Raw genomic sequence first — 17,721 nt, forward strand, 5'->3', positions numbered from 1 at the left:
GGTCCTTCAGACTGCTCTTCGTCATTGACATCATCATCAAAATCACCACTTTTAAATCGTGGAAACCAAAACCGACAATGAGGACATGACGGAACAACGCTATCACACTGTTTGATGGGCTTCGGTAACTGGTTTGGCCTGACTAGTATTACGGAAATGTGTGTTTTATTTAGATTTGCAAATTACATTTTATGTTTTATTGCCAATTTCCGGTAAATTTTTGACATAATGTTTGTCAAACCAGTGAAGGTTGGTTCACCAGATGGCAATATATCTATAAAAATGCATTATTTCATGAGTTATATGAATAATTTGGCTGTAGATGAATTTTAATGTCCACTGATCGACTTTTTGATTGAGTCGTTGACTTTAATTCTCCATGTTTGGTTTAGTCCACTTATTTATATTATTGCGTGTTGCATAAGCAACTATAGCCATAGTAACATTTTCTATTTCTGATATGTCACACGCATAGAGTAAGTAAAGAATAGAACTCAAAACACTGCCTTGCAACATTTTCCGGTGTCTTGGAAATACGCACATACAGCGGTTATTCCCAAGAAAGAAGCATCTCCATGTGATTACAAGCCCATTAGTCTTCTCAGTGTCATTTTGAAGCTTGCCAACACGACAATACTCTACGCTCTCAACTCTTTCACAAAAGGAAACGACATCATTACTAACGAACATTTTCGCGCTCATCATTCATCCGGTTGGTTCCAACCTTCGTGGGGTGAAGACGTATTTTCAATACGCTCCAAGCTCTAGAAATATACCTTCCTTTAAATAAACCCAGTATTTTATTACGGTTATTTAACTGAGTGTTAAAAACGCATAACAGATGCGGCTATCCGTCTCTCAGTGTGCTTCATCGACAGCCACACATTCCGACCGACCAGACGAACATTCCTTCATAGTTTACTAGAGTTTGGACAGAAGTTTGCAGTTCAGGATAAACAACCACTAAAGGCGGATTGTAGTAATTCAGTTTCTTAATCATAGGCTATTGGAGTCTGGAGTAACTAACACTTGAAAAACCATTCCATAGAGGGATACCATGGACATTTACCATTTCGAAGATCTTTAAAGAAAAACTGGCGGATGAAAGTACAATCGATACTCAAAAACAAATTTACAACTAAAAACTGTCCAGACGGGACAAGGGAGTAGTTATATAACAAACCCTCAGTATGGTTTTGTATTGCCGTTCAACAAACCGCCTCTTCTTTCCTTGAATGAAACAGTTTCTAAAATAAATTAGTAATTTTTGTGTTTCTAAACCCTTTCACATTTTATAACTTATACGCATTCGAGATAAGAATAAAACGTGTATTTTACGATAAAATCAAGATAAATCCCTACAGTCTGCGTAACATAAAACAAACAATACAAATTGTCAAGATGAAGTACTTGCTGCTGTTTTGTTTCTGTTTTGTGTCGACGATTTATTAGACCAAGTGGCATTAAATATTAAGAATAACAAATTAATTGATTAGTTACATCTAACGCCTGTTCGCGGCATTATCACTTTTACCTGTTGTAATCATCTATCTGTTCTATTGATAAGCAAAATTTATAAATAATTAGATGTTGGCGTTAAGTTCAGTAACGCGACAGCAATGTTGCCGTTTCGATCGCAGGATTTCCATTATCCTCGCTGATAGAATCAGATAAGATAAGTTTGAGGCCGAGCGTTACAAGAACGAACCAAAACAAACCGGATGTCATCGAAGATGACAAGTGAATTGAATAATGAACCTGAAGTTAGAGACGTTTCTATGTCACAGTCAAATAAACCGTCAAGTAATGATAATACATGGATTATCCTGGGTGCAGTAGCATTAGTTGTTTGCCTGTTAATCATATTATGTATCTGTAAGTATATCTTCGATTTTCTTCCAAATGTATAGCCGCTACAAGTAATTCTATGAAAGATTCTTCTTCCTTTTTTTAATATGGGGAAAACCATCAAATGTCATTAAATATTATTCTTCAAATAAGTTGCTTGTAATTATCTATGTAAATAAACATAATTCGTAAAGTTCGCGTAAGTGGGATGGAAACTATTTCGTACATGGGTTATTTTTTCTTCTTTGGTTAAGAGTCTATTAAAGCATTTCTGTGATGAGCCAGAAGTCAGAAGGGAGCTAGATCTGGATAATAAAATAATTCGTATTAATTTTACCGATTTTTTTCGAACTATATGACATATTTCGATAACTCTAATTATTTAAAGTCCGACTAAATATCATTTCGTTCCACTTTTATGTGTTCATATATGATATGGCAGAAGAGCATGAAATTTTTATTTCACGAATTTTATTCTATTATGACACGTAATCTAGTACAAATAAATTTGAGAGTAAAAATAATATAATATGTCAAAACATTTAATTTATTAGGTATTTATATATGTTTATGCCTGGTGTTTAGTCACGTCAGCCTCTTTCAGCCAGGATTTTCGTAAATAAACGTATTGCTTAACCTAAGCTCTCAATGAACTACGAATCTACATTACTGTGTACACTCGATTAACCATCTTTGGATTTTATTTTTTAATTTGAACGTTTATTGTAAAAAATCGGTACAATGTATTTTATTCAATGTATTGTCCATCGATAGCAGCTACTTTTTCGATAAAAGCATTTCTACGATGAGCCAGAAGTCAGAAGGATGCTAGATCTGGATAATAAAATAATTCGTATTGATTTTACCGGTTATTTCGAACTATATGATATATTTCGATAACTCTAGTTATTTAAAGTCCGACTAAATATCATCTCGTTCCACTGTTATGTGTTCATATATGATATGACAGAAGAGCATCAAATTTTTATTTCACGAATTTTATTGTTCTGTTATGACGCGTAATCTAGATAGAATGCGAAAAACATAAGTAAATTCGGTAGTACAAATAAATTTGAGAGTAAAAATAATATAATATGTCAAAACATTTAATTTATTAGGTATTTATATATGTTTATGCCTGGTGTTTAGTCACGTCAGCCTCTTTCAGCCAGGATTTTCGTAAATAAACGTATTGCTTAACCTAAGCTCTCAATGAACTACGAATCTACATTACTGTGTACACTCGTTTAACCATTTTTGGATTTTATTTTTTAATTTGAACCTTTATTGTGAAAAATCGGTACAATGTATTTTATTCAATGTATTGTCCTTTGATAGCAGCTACTTTTTCCCATCTTTCGGAACGATGTGTCTTTTGAGACTATCCGCGAATCAACCCAATTTTGGTAACTTCACAAGAAGTGAAACGCTGTTCAGACAGGTGACGACTAATATGTCGGAATAATTAGTAATCAGAAAGATCAAGGTCTGGATAATACGACGATAACATATTATTGAACATTATCATAATAAATAATAACATTTTTATGTCTTTGCCTGTATGCCAGTCGTATTTAGTGCAGTGGTCGACTCAAACTGATCAATAGTAGTCGATAGAGATCACCATTGATGGTTTCATCGAGTAAAGCCTTCAAATCCTCAAATTCATCACTTTTAAAACCAATATTTACATGTTGAAATCGGTGGAACATAGTTAGTAGCTATAAGCTTCTCACAACATTCAGCCGTCGTTTACATTTACGTCGTAAAACTTCCCGTAAATGCGATTTACTTGGTACAAATTCAGAAATTTTTAACGCTCCGAAAAAATATGTTAACACTTTAACGAATTGGCACATATTGAAATGTGAAGCTTGACAATGAGACTGCAATGTGAAATTGGTTATAAATGTACCCGATGCGATTGATACACATAACACCATCTGTTGTAAATCCTTTAAAGTTAATTTATAGGCCTGATAATTACAGAAGTGATACAGCATAAACCATCTATTGTACATCCATCAAAATTAATTTGCCATCCATCAAAATTAATTTAATAAAATTAATTATGACAAGCAGACAAAAATTAAGGAGAAAAACAACACAATTTTTGAGGCTCGAAATATATTCAAAAATGTGACATGGAAAAATGATTCTTTGTGAAAGATTGAATGATTCTTTCTTGAAGAATGATACAGCTTTGCTTGTATTTATTGCTATTTTATCCAATATGTTATTATTTATTTTTATCTTATTTAGAAATATGGTTTATTTCGTATATGTTATATTATTTTTGACACATGTCAAATTTCAAGAAAATTTTACAAGTTATAGATTAAAAAATATATATAAAACCAGTTTTTTTAATTATCGTAATTATCGTATCCCACTTTGAAATGTACTTTATATTTTACGAAATGAATGATAATTATTGGTATTTTAATCTTGGTCGATAACGATTAGACGTAGTAGGAAAAAATCACATGCTTAATTCTTTTGTTCTCTAAACCACTTGTTGTATATTTGGTTTACCAAATGAGAATCATCTAGTAGGTCAATGTAATTCTTTTTAAGTATATAAACCAAACGTTCTGAGAATTATTTGAAATAATCTTAAACGTTTGGAAACGATTAACTGCTATTGCGGTTTTTCACATAAAATAGTGATTCAGTTAGTTTCCTGATATATTTTTAAACTTACATTTGAAAATTGTCAATTAATAAGCTCCTAAAATAAGCAATAAAATGATTCTACGAAGGTTGTGTGATATCTACTTAACTTTAACAAATAAATAACTAGCATGCCAGCATAAAGCATAAATAATAGGTATTTGCTAATGCTAAGTAGATATTACACAACCCTCGTAGTATCATTTTGTAATAAAGCAAAATATGACAAAAATCACCAATAAATTTTAACTCAGTAAATAAAGGATGAATAGCGCTACCTTTTTATCTAATATGTACTCTGTACAGTTATCCTGCAAACGCGCTATGATATGGCTTCATTGAATAAATATCATTAGACATATGCGACATCCATCACAGATATAATTATCACCAGATATGACTCATTTAGTCAATAAATATCAATAATCAATAATAGTTAGTTGAGTCAATAAGGTTTTACTTTTCTGCTATTATTTATAAAACTGTTGAAAATTGTGGAAAACCAGCGACATACAAACTTTGATATAAGAAGACATATCCCAATCTCGAGTCTTTGTTAAACATAGCAATTGTTACTCGTTCTAATCAGTTTTAATCTATTTTTTAAAGATTATTCGACGTTAAAAGACTTTTTTGACAGGAGAATGGAATGCTACAGAAAACTAACAAGTGACAAAAAGAAGTGGGCAAGGCATGTTCACGAAAATTCTTTAAAATTAATTCACCATTATAGCTCGTCTAGAAGCCATATATTAGCAAAACTCAAAATTACTTTTCTATGGTGACTATGGCTATACAAAAAATTTGATAAAAGACCATCAATCAAAACGGCATATACTCCCTCCAACAGTCAATGCACGTCATAGATCACATCGAATATACTGCCAAATGCAGTTTGTAAAAATGAAAACTCGAAGCGGATTTTTTCATCTCATTTTGTCCTTGTTGAAAAGAGATAGAATGCTGTCTGATGCCTCGAAACATGTAACCGAATTACCCTATAAAATTCGCCTAGAGTTCATAAACCAGAAGTTGGCAGAGAGATAAAGGGAGAGAGAGAAATTTAGAAAGAGATGGTAGATGCTCTCATAATTCCAAGATCCAACATTATCATTACGCCAATTGAAATTCTAAGTCCTACGTTTCAAATTGTTAATAAAATATGTTTTATGTAACATTTTTTTATTTTATTTTCTATTACTTTCTAAGTATTTAGTTAAACAAAACAAAACTATACTATATTATTATAAACTATATTTTCTACGACTATTGTGACATAAGGTCGAGCTTTATGACGCCGCAGAATAGCTTGGTCTTGTCTTTGCTTATATTCCGTTCACTTTTTCCTCATGCAAGGCTCAGATACATTAACTGTGGTCTATACCGATAGCCTGAATTAGAAAATCTAGCTTATAGTAGGCACCACTATGAATATTCATTCAGTTTTGATGTTGGCAGTCACAATGTCATGAAGTCTCAGACCATTTAGAGTTGTAAACATACATATTTACGCTTCTGCTGATTTTTTTAATAGATACCTTGAACGCCATACTTACGTCATTTTAAAAGTTTAGATATTTTTTACGAAAGCACTCTACTACAAGCAAAAACAGTTAATTATTATAAAGACGGTCACAGTGGCTTTGACAGATATCGAAGCAAAAACCATCTTTCTATAGTATAAAGCGTCCTAAAATTCACATCTAACAGTAAAATTAATAATTTACTTATCCAATATCCCTGATATTTTGTATTACTTAAAATATGGAAATTAAAATATAATTTTTGACTGACATATTCTTTAAGTTATTTGCTTTATACTAATATATATGCATTATACATTGACAGGTAGAAGAAAAAAAAGGATAAGAAGAAGAAGAAGAAAGAAACAAGAAAACCTGCAATCAGAAACAAATGCTCCCTCTGAAGTTCACATTGTGCCGATCAGAGGTAACGCCGAAACAATAGGTTTACATCTTTAGGATTATTAATTTTTAATGGATTTTTAGAACAAATCCGGACTGCTGAAGATGTAACCAGACGATATGAACGAAGCGTATCCAGTCTTTCAACGAAAAGCCAAATATATCTAGTTCCTTTCGATGCCCTTCCACCAAACTTTGGTACGTTCAGTCGATAGAGAAATACTACTGTGATAAAAAAAACTAGCAAGGCGTAGAACCTGTAAAAGTTTGTTCATTTTGAATTCCTTCTTGAAGCATCATCAGACCTTGTATTGTGTACTTTAGGGATGTCGGCAGCGGAGAGAAATATCGATATATCGATTATTTTTATCAATATTTTAATTTTTTAAAATATATGAATATATTGGGGAACCAAAAATTTCTACAATTATTTTTAGCAATATCGATATTTATTCACTCCAACCCTACTTTTCCGCTTAATTCACTAATGGTCGGAGAGGGGAGTGGAAAATTCTCAAATAAAAGTTCGATACTCTCCTTCAAAAATCCTAGGTTTTTAATATATATATATATATATATATATATATATATATATATATATATATATATATTATATATATATATATATATATATATATTATATATATATATATATATATATATATATATATATATATATATATATTATATATATATATATATATATATATATATATATATATATATATATATATATATATATATATATATATATATATATATATATATATATATATATATATATATATATTTTATACACTTTGCAACTACAAGTTCAATACTCTCATTTACGATATCGATACTTCTTTAATCCCTAATGTACTTTGAATAGGACCAAATAATTATTTTGCGTTTTATCTCAAAAGTTTTACTTTTTATCACATTAGTATAATTGCATGTAAGCTAAGAGTTGTAAAAAACTTCGATAAATAGATAAAATTGAGTATCTTTTTTATCTATTAATTGTCGCGTGATTATCAGTAGCACGTATTGCTATTATTACTTCTTTCTGGTTGGCTTATTTTAGCTTCGAGTGATTTATATCATAGATAAGAAAGGGGACGATTTAGGTATGACGTGCAGACATAATTCTATATTAATCAAAATATGTCAAAAACCATGAAAGTGCTGATCATAACCATCCTAAGCTAATAATAAAATATATTAATGATTATCTAAAACAGTTCTGATGAAACAAAAACATACTATCATTTGTCTTGTATGGTCCTTCCAATAAAACATCCAATGCATATTATCAAAATGTATAATGCACCGTTGCCGCACCAAATTTAATTTTCGTTTATTTCGACTCTGACAACAAAATACTAATGGAAATAAAATAATGAATCAAATATTACGTTAAAAATAATATTATTTATTTATCATTAGAGTATATTTAATGCATATTTACTCAAGGACATAAACTGTAGTTAATTATACAGTCACAGCACTGGTAACAATAGGTTAAAGTTATTTTATTATATTTTTGACCGTTGTCATTGACATATAACAACGGTATCGACTAGTATCAACACAAATCGAATTGACCAATTTGGTTACACGTTCGAACGCATCAGGCTTCATTCGGTTCACTAGATTAATGCTAATTAAGCTAGTAAAATGAGAAAGAAAAATGGTCCGAGTTTAAAAGGGATTTTATGTTTTTATAAACTGAATTTGGCAATACGCTCGATGATGTTGATCACGTGCATTGGCTGTTTTATTGGCAGGACTATAGGTTATGTCTGTTCATCGCACTGAATAAGGGATCACCCGCAATGTTGCCAGCATCTTTTATTGGCCTCAAATCATAGAAAAATGTCACGTTTGGTAGAGAACAGCCAATGCACGCCATCAAAATGTATTATGTCAGCACGTCTCAAGGTTACCGCATTAACTTAGAATTTCGGTTTACAACCTTTGTCGATTTGCAACCTCCAATTATTATCATTAATGTTTTGAAGAAATTCGTAGGCATTTGACAACAGTGTTGGCCTGTACCAAATCAGTAAGCATCCGGTTTCTTTTTAACTAGTGTAGAATGATATCATTATATAGATTAAATTCAAACTATATTTTATATTAATTTTCACGTATATATATAATGTGTTACCAAGCATTAATAAACTGTTAATTTTCGAATGTTACCAAATATCTCACTAAAGTTATAATCAAATTAAATTGCAGAATACGATTTGTTAATGTAAATCGAGAGGTTCAAAACGTATTTGTATGGTTTAATATCAGCGTATTACTTAATTTTTACTGTTTTTTTTTTGTTTGCCGACTGTATAAATTATAATTAATAAACAACACATCTGGCACTATGTTTTGTGCGATTTCTAACAAGGAAAGAATACTTCTGAAGCCTATAAACTATCATGCGAATTTACTTGATAACGAAGTCTCTCCCAAACCAAGATCCTGAATGGACCGCTATGCTCCTGCACATTTGGTGGACTTTGTTAGGGTGTACTTTATTAGGAACTCTTGGATAACTGCATTATTCACCATTTACGTAAGAAAAATGAAAACACATATTGTTGTATGCCACTGTTCGAACCTACTATTACTCGCGTCACTCAGAATGCCTTCTTGAACCTATATGACTTAGCTCCACCTCGATCCATAGTGGATAAACAATTCAAAACTCTCAATGTGTTTAAATTGATCGATGATTTGATCGCCTTGAAGCTTAAATTTGTAGAAAACAATGGACAGCGGTTCCAGAGATTAAGTTGGTTATTACCTAAGTATTTGTACGAAATAAATTTGCTAAAATTCTTTAGAAAATAAGTCATACATCTAATATATTGCGCACAATATAGATAGGTTTTAATAGGTATCGTGAAAGAAACACTTTCATATTAGTTAAAAATTTTAGTTAACTATTTTATATTTCCTAGAAGAAGTTGAAACTGAAGTGGCAACAAATAATTGTAACGCTTATTATTGAAGTAGTTTTAGACATGCTCTTGTATATTTTGAATTGATCTTGAATCACCAGGATCACCAACGATGAGTTATATCATTTACCCCACTTTATATTAAGATGTAAACTAATTCAGATACATTCCAACACTATCTCAAGTTTCCTGTCGATGTGTTCTTATATCGCTATTAAATACACCTTTTTCAATGAGTTCCTTTATCGATTGGTTTTTCAATGATTTGTTTTTATTTTCAAATTATTTTTGTTATTATTTATTATATTTTTCATATAATTCGAGATAATTTCAAAAGCATCGGCAACGTTTATTCGTCACAATTGAAAACCCGCATAGAAAACCACTTCAGGTACCAATAATACATTTCAAACTAATCCGGAATTCGTCCAAAAGTCATAATTCAGCTCGCAACTAACGCTATTATCACTTGACATAGTTGTTCCTGTTTTCCAACCACTCAAAAATAACAGGTCAATAAAAAAAGTCCCCGGCCTGACACACAGATGGCGCTACCAGAACTCAAAGATATGTGTATAAATTTGACAGCTGTCGGATCATTAATTTGTGAATAATAGCATTTTGAGTGAAGCAACTTTTATTATTGTGAAAAAAATGGATAAAAAGAATTTCGCGTGTTGATAAAATATTGCTTCTTGAAGGGAAAAAATACAGTTGAAGCAAAATATTGGCTTGACGCCGAATTTTCGGACACTGCCCCAGGAAAATCAACCATCAAGGATTGGTATACTAAGTTTAGACGTGGTGAAATGAGCACCGAAAACACAAAGAATAGCAGACACTCTAAAGATATCAACTGAACGTGTACATCATATCATTCACGAATATTTGGGTATGAGAGAGCTCTGTGCAAAGTGGGTGCCGCACGAGGTCACTCTTGACCAAAAACACCGACGAGTTGATGATTCGGAGGAGTGTTTGAAGATGATCAAACAATGGATGAAACATGACTCCATCATTTCACTCCGAAGTCCAATCGAGAGTCATCCGAGTGGACTGCACACGATGAACCCGCTCCAAAGCGTGGGAAAACGCAACAGTCGGCTGGAAAGGTTACGGCGTCTGTATTTTGGGTTAGGCATGGAATAATTTTTATTGACTATCTTGCAAAGGGAAGGACCATCAACAGCGACTTTAGGACAGTTTAAGATCAGATCCCTTCACTTTCTGTATTAATCTATTTATATTATTTGCAAATTTGAAATAATATAAAATTTTTCACAACGTTTAAAATGGTAATGCACATAAGCAGTAAGGTTCGATAACAAACGATGGACAGTGAAAATTAGGTACTCTCATTACTCTCATTGCCCTTACATATTTCATAAATATTAATTAGAACCCCTTAAACCAGGGATGTCGATGTCAAAAAAATTGAGCCCTCGTTATATCAATATTTTAAAAATTCGGCGAACAAAAAATGTCGATACTTGTTTCCAATACCTACAGTTCTTCACTTCAAAATTCACTTAGTGAGTGGGGGAGGGGTGGAGAAATCTCAAAACAAAAGTTGTTTTTCAATACTCAAAATCCCTACGTTTTGTATATCGATATTTTAATTTGCAACTCGCGGTTCGTTTCTGGAGACATCGATGCATTTACAACTATCGATACATTCTTCAAAAAAATATCGGCGAAAAATATCGATATTTTTTTAAAAAATAGGTATTTTTTATGAAAAAATTAAAGTATTAAAAATATCTAGTTATAAGACTTCAATAAAATGCGTAACCTAAATTAATGACAGATTTACAGCCGATCCACTAACAAAAATGCCGATATTTTCGCTAAATCGTACAGATCAGAAAAATTAAATCCCATTTAAAAATTAACCAAAATAGACAATGCGATATTTGCAAGCCATAAATAAAACCTCAAAAATTATAAATATTTTAACGTTAAATCATTATTTGAGTCAACATGACACCCGGCGTCGTCGCTCATGTGATTTAATCAGTTCATAAATCTTTTAGGAATGTATGTTATTTATCAAATGTTAAGACTAGCTTTACACAATTATGTCACCAAATCGGGAAAACGTGACCGATAAACTCCGGTCGCACTTGTCAAAGCTTGATTATTCGATAGACGCTTTAATATCAAAACACTTCAAGTATTAATAGGCGTTGCAGATACATTTATTATATTTTTAAAATGTGACGTTTCAAGACATATATGTCCTACAAAGACAAATAACAACAAAATATTAAGCAAATATTGGACTAATTAATAGCAATGTCTTCATAGACTATTATAATTTTAAAATATATTGAATTTGTTATTATTTATAGATTTTTCATCAAGGGATGTGGACGTAAGGGCGGACTACGTCATCTTGAAAGATCTAAGCGCACTAAATGTACCGAATTCTCCGGTATCAAATGGTGTGGTCAACGAAGCGTACGAGCAGCAAGAGGCTTACAACCCCACCTATGTACCGCAATCATCGTTTCACTATCCAGCTATACCCAAAGAATATGAACGACAGGCACCTTATAATCCGAATTTTTACTGAAACTATCTACGTACGTACTCTCTGCCTATAAGACTCTTGTGTTTTATTTGAAGAACTGTGATATATAAATGAAAAACAGATCTTGAAATTATGAAATAAATATTATATGTACATATATTTGAATACTTGTATATGGATTTGAATGGACGTGACTTAATATATGTGATTGTATTAATACTTATTTTGATAATATAGCCCTAAAACATATACGTCTTTTATTTATTTTTTACATCCTGTATAACTAATATATTACTAACGAATTACTATTTAAAATTTGTATTTAACTTTATTTGTTATAGTTATTAATAACTACGCCATTAAATAATGACAAATATATTTGCATTGTTCTACATTTATTATCGCAAATTTCACTAGAATTGCAAGGCTTCCGCGGTCTTATTGCATAGTCATAATTGTTAGTCAAGTTTGCACTCAACACAAATGTGCTGTCGTCATATAAAAACTCTTTGGCAAATATTTATGTATCATCTGTAAACCCTTTGATGGAAATCAAGTTAGTAATAAATGTTTTTACGACAACAATTATGATATGTCCATAAAAAATTATTCCATTACGAACAGTGACAAATATTTGAGCGGATTATTATTATTTCGCTAAATAAAGTGAAATGTCTAAATTTAAATTATCTCAAATAATTTTGGACATGTATTCTCAGATCACGTGCTTGCGATCACGGACCTATAAAATTTTGGTTCTCCTTAAAAAACTTTTGGCATTCAATCCTTTTTTATGGCTTCCGGATGTCGTGTTACTTTATAAATCCTAGTTGAGTAAACTAAGCCAAATTTACAAAAAAAAACAAGACTCTATGTCCACGGAATATTTTTTAAAAAATACTCATATACCTCCAGAAGTTCTCGTAAACTTTAAGAAATATTCATGTTCAACATTTTATTATAAACTAATAATCATATAATCAAAAAAATCTATTTGAAAGAGATTTCACTAATATCTTGTATCCGTCAAAAATCCAATATCCTACATAACTTCACGAAAACCATATTAGCACTGACTGAACTCTCTAATTTTTGTAGTTTTCTAGGTTGGTAGATGCTTATGACTCTTAGTTAAATAATTGAGCCAATTTCATACATTTTTTAGAGAAACCATTTTATCAACTAGGGTATATCTGGACTGTATCTACTGCTTAATGTAGTTTGTGAGCTGCAGTACTCTGCATTAAGATTGTCGACTACCGATTTCAAAAAACATCTAGTCTTGGACTCTTGCCTCAATATAAACACAAATTATGTCCATATTTCAGAGATTGAAACTCCTATTACAGGTGGGCACTTACCTACTTACAAATTCGATACTTCATAGATTTTAACCACGCCCAAGAACAACAATAGTCTTATCAATAGCCAAGTACCCTGGACATAATGCCACATTATTGAAAGTAGTTTTCGGTTTTGGGAATTGAAAAACTAAAAAACTGTGAACTTATAAAGAATACCTTTATTTATATATTACATAGATACATACAGTCTTAATGATATATACATATTTATAAGCTATTGTAGAACCTAGAAAAATTATATTATGTAGATTTGAGGGTTCTAACAGTTTAACATATCACAAGAGTTTGAAACATGCTTATATACAAACATTTACTTAATAGGTTTTAATAGAAAGAATCTGTAAAATCACTAATAATAAACAAAAACTTGTGTAATGAAACTCAGTAAAAATATGAGGACTTTAGAACAAATAACAATTAGTTAATAATTTCTCAAACATCGATAAAAATCAACGTTATTGAAAACGATGTTAGAAAAATGACGAAGTTCTCAATGATAATTTGCTGAGTAACAATTGACTAGCGCATACCTAACAAATTAGGTTAACAGCTAAAAAAACTCTAGACTATGAGATGTATAAATGTAAACTTACTGTAATGATCTAGTAACATGGATTATTATTGTTGCACCAGGCAGTTTTTTGGGCTATAAAGAAAGCATATTTACATATTAAAAAAAGTAAAACAAATATTTGAATAATTGTTGATTATAGGATACAGCAGCATGACCACCTGAATGTTTACTTTTTGTAATTAAATATAAATTAGAATCAGCTAGAAATAAATCACCTTTCATAATTACCATAATGTTAAATTATCACTATAGTATGGCCAAGTCACTTGATGAAATATTTGAGCAACATTACTGATGATAATGATTACATACATGGACATACTACATATAGGACTTAAAAATCTTAATTAAAAATTTTTCAGAATATAAATATTCTTTCTTTTAACAGATTAATTCTTATAAACATTTAATTCAATACTTCTTTAATTAAAACCTAAGCTTAAGATAAACTTTCCAATATTGTGCGTTCACTTTTCATAATAATAAGAATACAGTACAAATAATATATATGATTATCAAATTAATATTGAATAACACTGACTAAAAAGATATACTATTGTATGTAACTGTACAGCATATATAGTTATAACAAAGATACATAAATGGAGGATACAATTCATAGTTAAATTTTTCTGAAATAGGTTGCATCAAAATAAAATAAAAGTAAATGCTTAAAACTATCTCCATTATATATATATCAAGAAATATGGATATATAACATCTTTTGCTGTGTAAGGATATTTTTATTTAACTATGATAATTAGGATTATAAGGTGACTGTTTTCCATATTCTTCTCTCATTGGTCCAGGAGGTTGAATTGGGGGTTGGCCAACTGCTATGTCATAAGGAGGGGGTTGATTTTGAAATCCAGGATTTGTTTGATATCCCCCTGCAATGAAATGTTAACTCATTTTGGCAATTTATATATCAAAATGAATGTTTCTGTTTATATTTTACTGTTAAATGTCTAAAAATATAAATATCAGAAATTTAAGAATAATTAACATATTTTGAAATTGAATAAAATTTTATATTTATTTTGAAAATTAGCTGGAGGAGACAACCTTATTTTTACATTCTAATAAAAATCTGAAAATTAGCTGGGGGAGACAACCTTATTTTTATATACACCGACACATAGACTCTACATGTTTTACCGTGTATTTAACAAAATTAGTTGTCATATTAAATAATAATTCCGATTAAAATATTCAATGATTTAAAGTGTGATAAAAGTTATATATCATTCATTGATTTTAGCAAATTTTTAATCCATTCAAAAGTTAAAATGATCATTTTGGTATATGCAATTATATAGCTATATAATAACAATATATATAATAGTAATATAATAGCTATATAATAGTAATATAATAACTATAAAAATAAATTATTTGCATGTTTTACCAGGTGGAGGGTATGGGGCCATATTAGGTGCACCTGGTGGATAAGGAGCTCCACCTGCCGGTGGATATGGTGCTCCTCCTGCTGGTGGATATGGGGCTCCTCCTGTTGGTGGATATGGGTTGTGTGGTGGATAACCTATAACAGATTATAAATATCAAATATCACATATATAAAATGTGTAATTTTAACTTCAATTATACAAAACTGAAAACAAATAATCAAGAAAATATAACATCATTATACATCAAAATATTACATAAATAAGTGCAAATAAATCTTCTAATTGTATTTATATCTGAATGTGAATTTAATGTATATAGGTACATATTGGACAATTCTACTTAACTAGACTAAAATAAGTAGAAATTAATATGAAAAAATTGCTACAGCAGAAAAATTATTTGAAAAAATAGCTATAGCGAAATATTTTCACACAACATACCCATTGATGGAGGTGCATAAAATCCTGAAAAATTAAGTAATTATGAACATTGTAAGATCATTACACAACTTAAGATAACTTTAATTAGAATGTAACAAGTAAAATATATTACACACCTGGCTGTGGCATTGAAGGAGGATATGATGGAGCCCCATATGGCCCTCCTGGAGGTGGGCCCCCATGTGTAGGGTATGGTTGTTGTGGTACAGGTTGTGTTGTTACAGTTACGTTTCCAGGTCCATCTAAATGCCATACAAAATGTTATTAACAAGATGTTAAATATTGAACAAAGATTAGTCATTCTGACTGAACATTCATATTAAGCAAAGTTATAAAATTATTGACCTTGATATGAATTATAAATGTAATATATCACAAATATAAAAGCAGTACTCACAACCATAAACAGTTCCTTTTTGTTTACTTTTACAGCACCAACCACATATAGAAACTATTATAATAATTATTATAACTACTATAATCGGCCCTATCAGATCCATTTTGATTTAAGAATAATCAATTTAATAACAAAGCTCCGAGTACTGATTACAATTATTTTTAGATATGCGGGTATGAAATAAAAAAACGAGTACTATCTGGTCAAATTAAAACCAGATATAAAAATCTCGCTGGAAGAAGGAAAACACATCAAACATTACATTATTTTACAAATATGACATTGACATCTTGAAATAAGAAACGACATACGTAACTGAAGTGGGAATTTTAAGATAAATATTATGTATAGGCGCGTTTTGAAACATAAAAACACACCCTATTATATTTTATACATACTTGAAAATTGATTTTGATTTGATCCACTATCTTTACAGCATAGGCAACATAATCCTAAAATAATATATTGATTATATTGTGCTTACTTTAGATTGATTGTCAAGTTACCTAAGCAAAGACCACATTCGCAACAACACCTTAGTAATTCACAGCAATCATCATCCATTCTTAAAAATATATTTCAAAATACTCAGTCAAAGATGTATATATAGTAATAAACCATAGAGTATATTACTCTATGTAATAAACTTAACCCGTGTTCGATATAATTTTAATAGTGTCATCTGTTTACTAAATCCAATGAGTTTGCGCAAATCATGTTTATTTCATTTTCGTTTTAATTTCAAGATGATTTTAAGTAACAACTAAACAAAGAGAGTAACCACAAAATATAGAAACTAAATTGTCTATTTTTTGTAAGTGTAACATAATAATAGTATATTTACAAAAATATGTTATCTCTTTTATACAATATGTATTGTTGACATATTTATGATAGGAATGCAAAAAAAATATCGATATAATCCAAAAAAAATATCGATAATTTAGGCCTATATATCAATATTTCTTTAGCCGATATTTTTCTATTTCTTTTCAAAATAAATTAAATATAATTTTTAATAAATCTTTAAAATCAGTACTTAATTTTAAAGGTCTATAAAAAATGTAACTTTTGTTTAACATATTTTAAAGTCTCCTTTTACCAACTATGGGTTGATCTGGACTGGACCTACTATTTAACGTCTGCTCCGAACCACGGTCCTTGGCATTAAGCCTAGGGACTGGCGAATGACCAACTTAGAAATCATCCCAGAAGGCATCCGGTCTTACCGAGCTTGGTTACTGGCGTGACTGTGATTATTTTCCTTGTCGGATTTTGCACTCTTGCAATCACAATAAATATTTACGACCATGCTCAAGCAGGATTCGAACGATAACGATCTATCGATAATTTTTTGCATCCCTACTTCATAGAAAGCATAGTCCTAAGTAGTGTTGGGAACTATAGACTGTTTTGTAATTGACTACTTTTTACTATCGACTGTTTCAGTCGCTATTTTTGGTTTGACTCATTTTATTACTTTTTACTAGTAGCTGTTTTAGTCGACTGTTATCAGTCGCTATTTTTCACAGAATAAAGAAACTTTGTCTGTTTATGTTTCAGCCGTCTACTCTTAGTTACTATTTTTGGTCCTACTAGTTTCATTGGATTG

General features: G+C 30.5%; 2 protein-coding genes across 7 annotated transcripts; one reads left to right on the forward strand and one right to left on the reverse strand.

The window, feature by feature from the left end:
- Nucleotides 1-1,587: 1,587 nt before the first annotated feature.
- Nucleotides 1,588-12,173, forward strand: LOC143201427 (uncharacterized). The gene is made up of 4 exons (XM_076412483.1): nucleotides 1,588-1,875; nucleotides 6,370-6,471; nucleotides 6,531-6,644; nucleotides 11,743-12,173. The coding sequence occupies exons 1-4, from the start codon at nucleotides 1,722-1,724 to the stop codon at nucleotides 11,964-11,966; spliced, it is 594 nt and encodes a 197-aa protein (XP_076268598.1). The 5' UTR covers nucleotides 1,588-1,721; the 3' UTR covers nucleotides 11,967-12,173.
- A 1,258-nt stretch (nucleotides 12,174-13,431) lies between these two features.
- LOC143201429 (uncharacterized) lies at nucleotides 13,432-16,969 on the reverse strand. Of its 6 annotated transcripts, none has more exons than XM_076412484.1 (6): nucleotides 16,616-16,969; nucleotides 16,508-16,561; nucleotides 15,829-15,954; nucleotides 15,713-15,736; nucleotides 15,271-15,405; nucleotides 13,432-14,752 (listed from the first exon to the last, which is right to left on the reverse strand). In XM_076412484.1, exons 1-6 carry the CDS (start codon nucleotides 16,671-16,673, stop codon nucleotides 14,610-14,612), a joined length of 540 nt encoding a protein of 179 aa, XP_076268599.1. In that variant the 5' UTR covers nucleotides 16,674-16,969; the 3' UTR covers nucleotides 13,432-14,609. The 6 variants fall into 6 exon arrangements, with proteins under 6 accessions (XP_076268599.1, XP_076268600.1, XP_076268602.1 ...); XM_076412485.1 differs by having other exon boundaries at nucleotides 16,110-16,561; nucleotides 16,616-16,965; XM_076412487.1 differs by lacking the exon at nucleotides 15,713-15,736.
- Nucleotides 16,970-17,721: the final 752 nt, after the last annotated feature.

This window comes from Rhynchophorus ferrugineus, unplaced genomic scaffold (genome assembly GCF_030347505.1).
Source record: "Rhynchophorus ferrugineus isolate W39M unplaced genomic scaffold, kcgeb_rfMv2 rfM8, whole genome shotgun sequence".
NCBI classification, from domain to species: Eukaryota; Metazoa; Arthropoda; class Insecta; order Coleoptera; family Curculionidae; genus Rhynchophorus; species Rhynchophorus ferrugineus.

Excerpts from the sequence above, each read along its gene's own strand:
- LOC143201429 (XM_076412484.1), bottom strand. The coding sequence starts at position 16,673 with ATGGATGATGATTGCTGTGAATTACTAAGGTGTTGTTGCGAATGTGGT. Across the intron at positions 16,562-16,615 it reads CGAATGTGGTCTTTGCTTAG|GATTATGTTGCCTATGCTGT; the intron begins GTAACTTGACAA and ends ATATTATTTTAG. Across the intron at positions 15,406-15,712 it reads TTATGCACCTCCATCAATGG|GTTATCCACCACACAACCCA; the intron begins GTATGTTGTGTG and ends AATCTGTTATAG.
- LOC143201427 (XM_076412483.1), top strand. The coding sequence starts at position 1,722 with ATGTCATCGAAGATGACAAGTGAATTGAATAATGAACCTGAAGTTAGA. Across the intron at positions 1,876-6,369 it reads GTTAATCATATTATGTATCT|GTAGAAGAAAAAAAAGGATA; the intron begins GTAAGTATATCT and ends ATACATTGACAG. Across the intron at positions 6,472-6,530 it reads TCACATTGTGCCGATCAGAG|AACAAATCCGGACTGCTGAA; the intron begins GTAACGCCGAAA and ends ATGGATTTTTAG.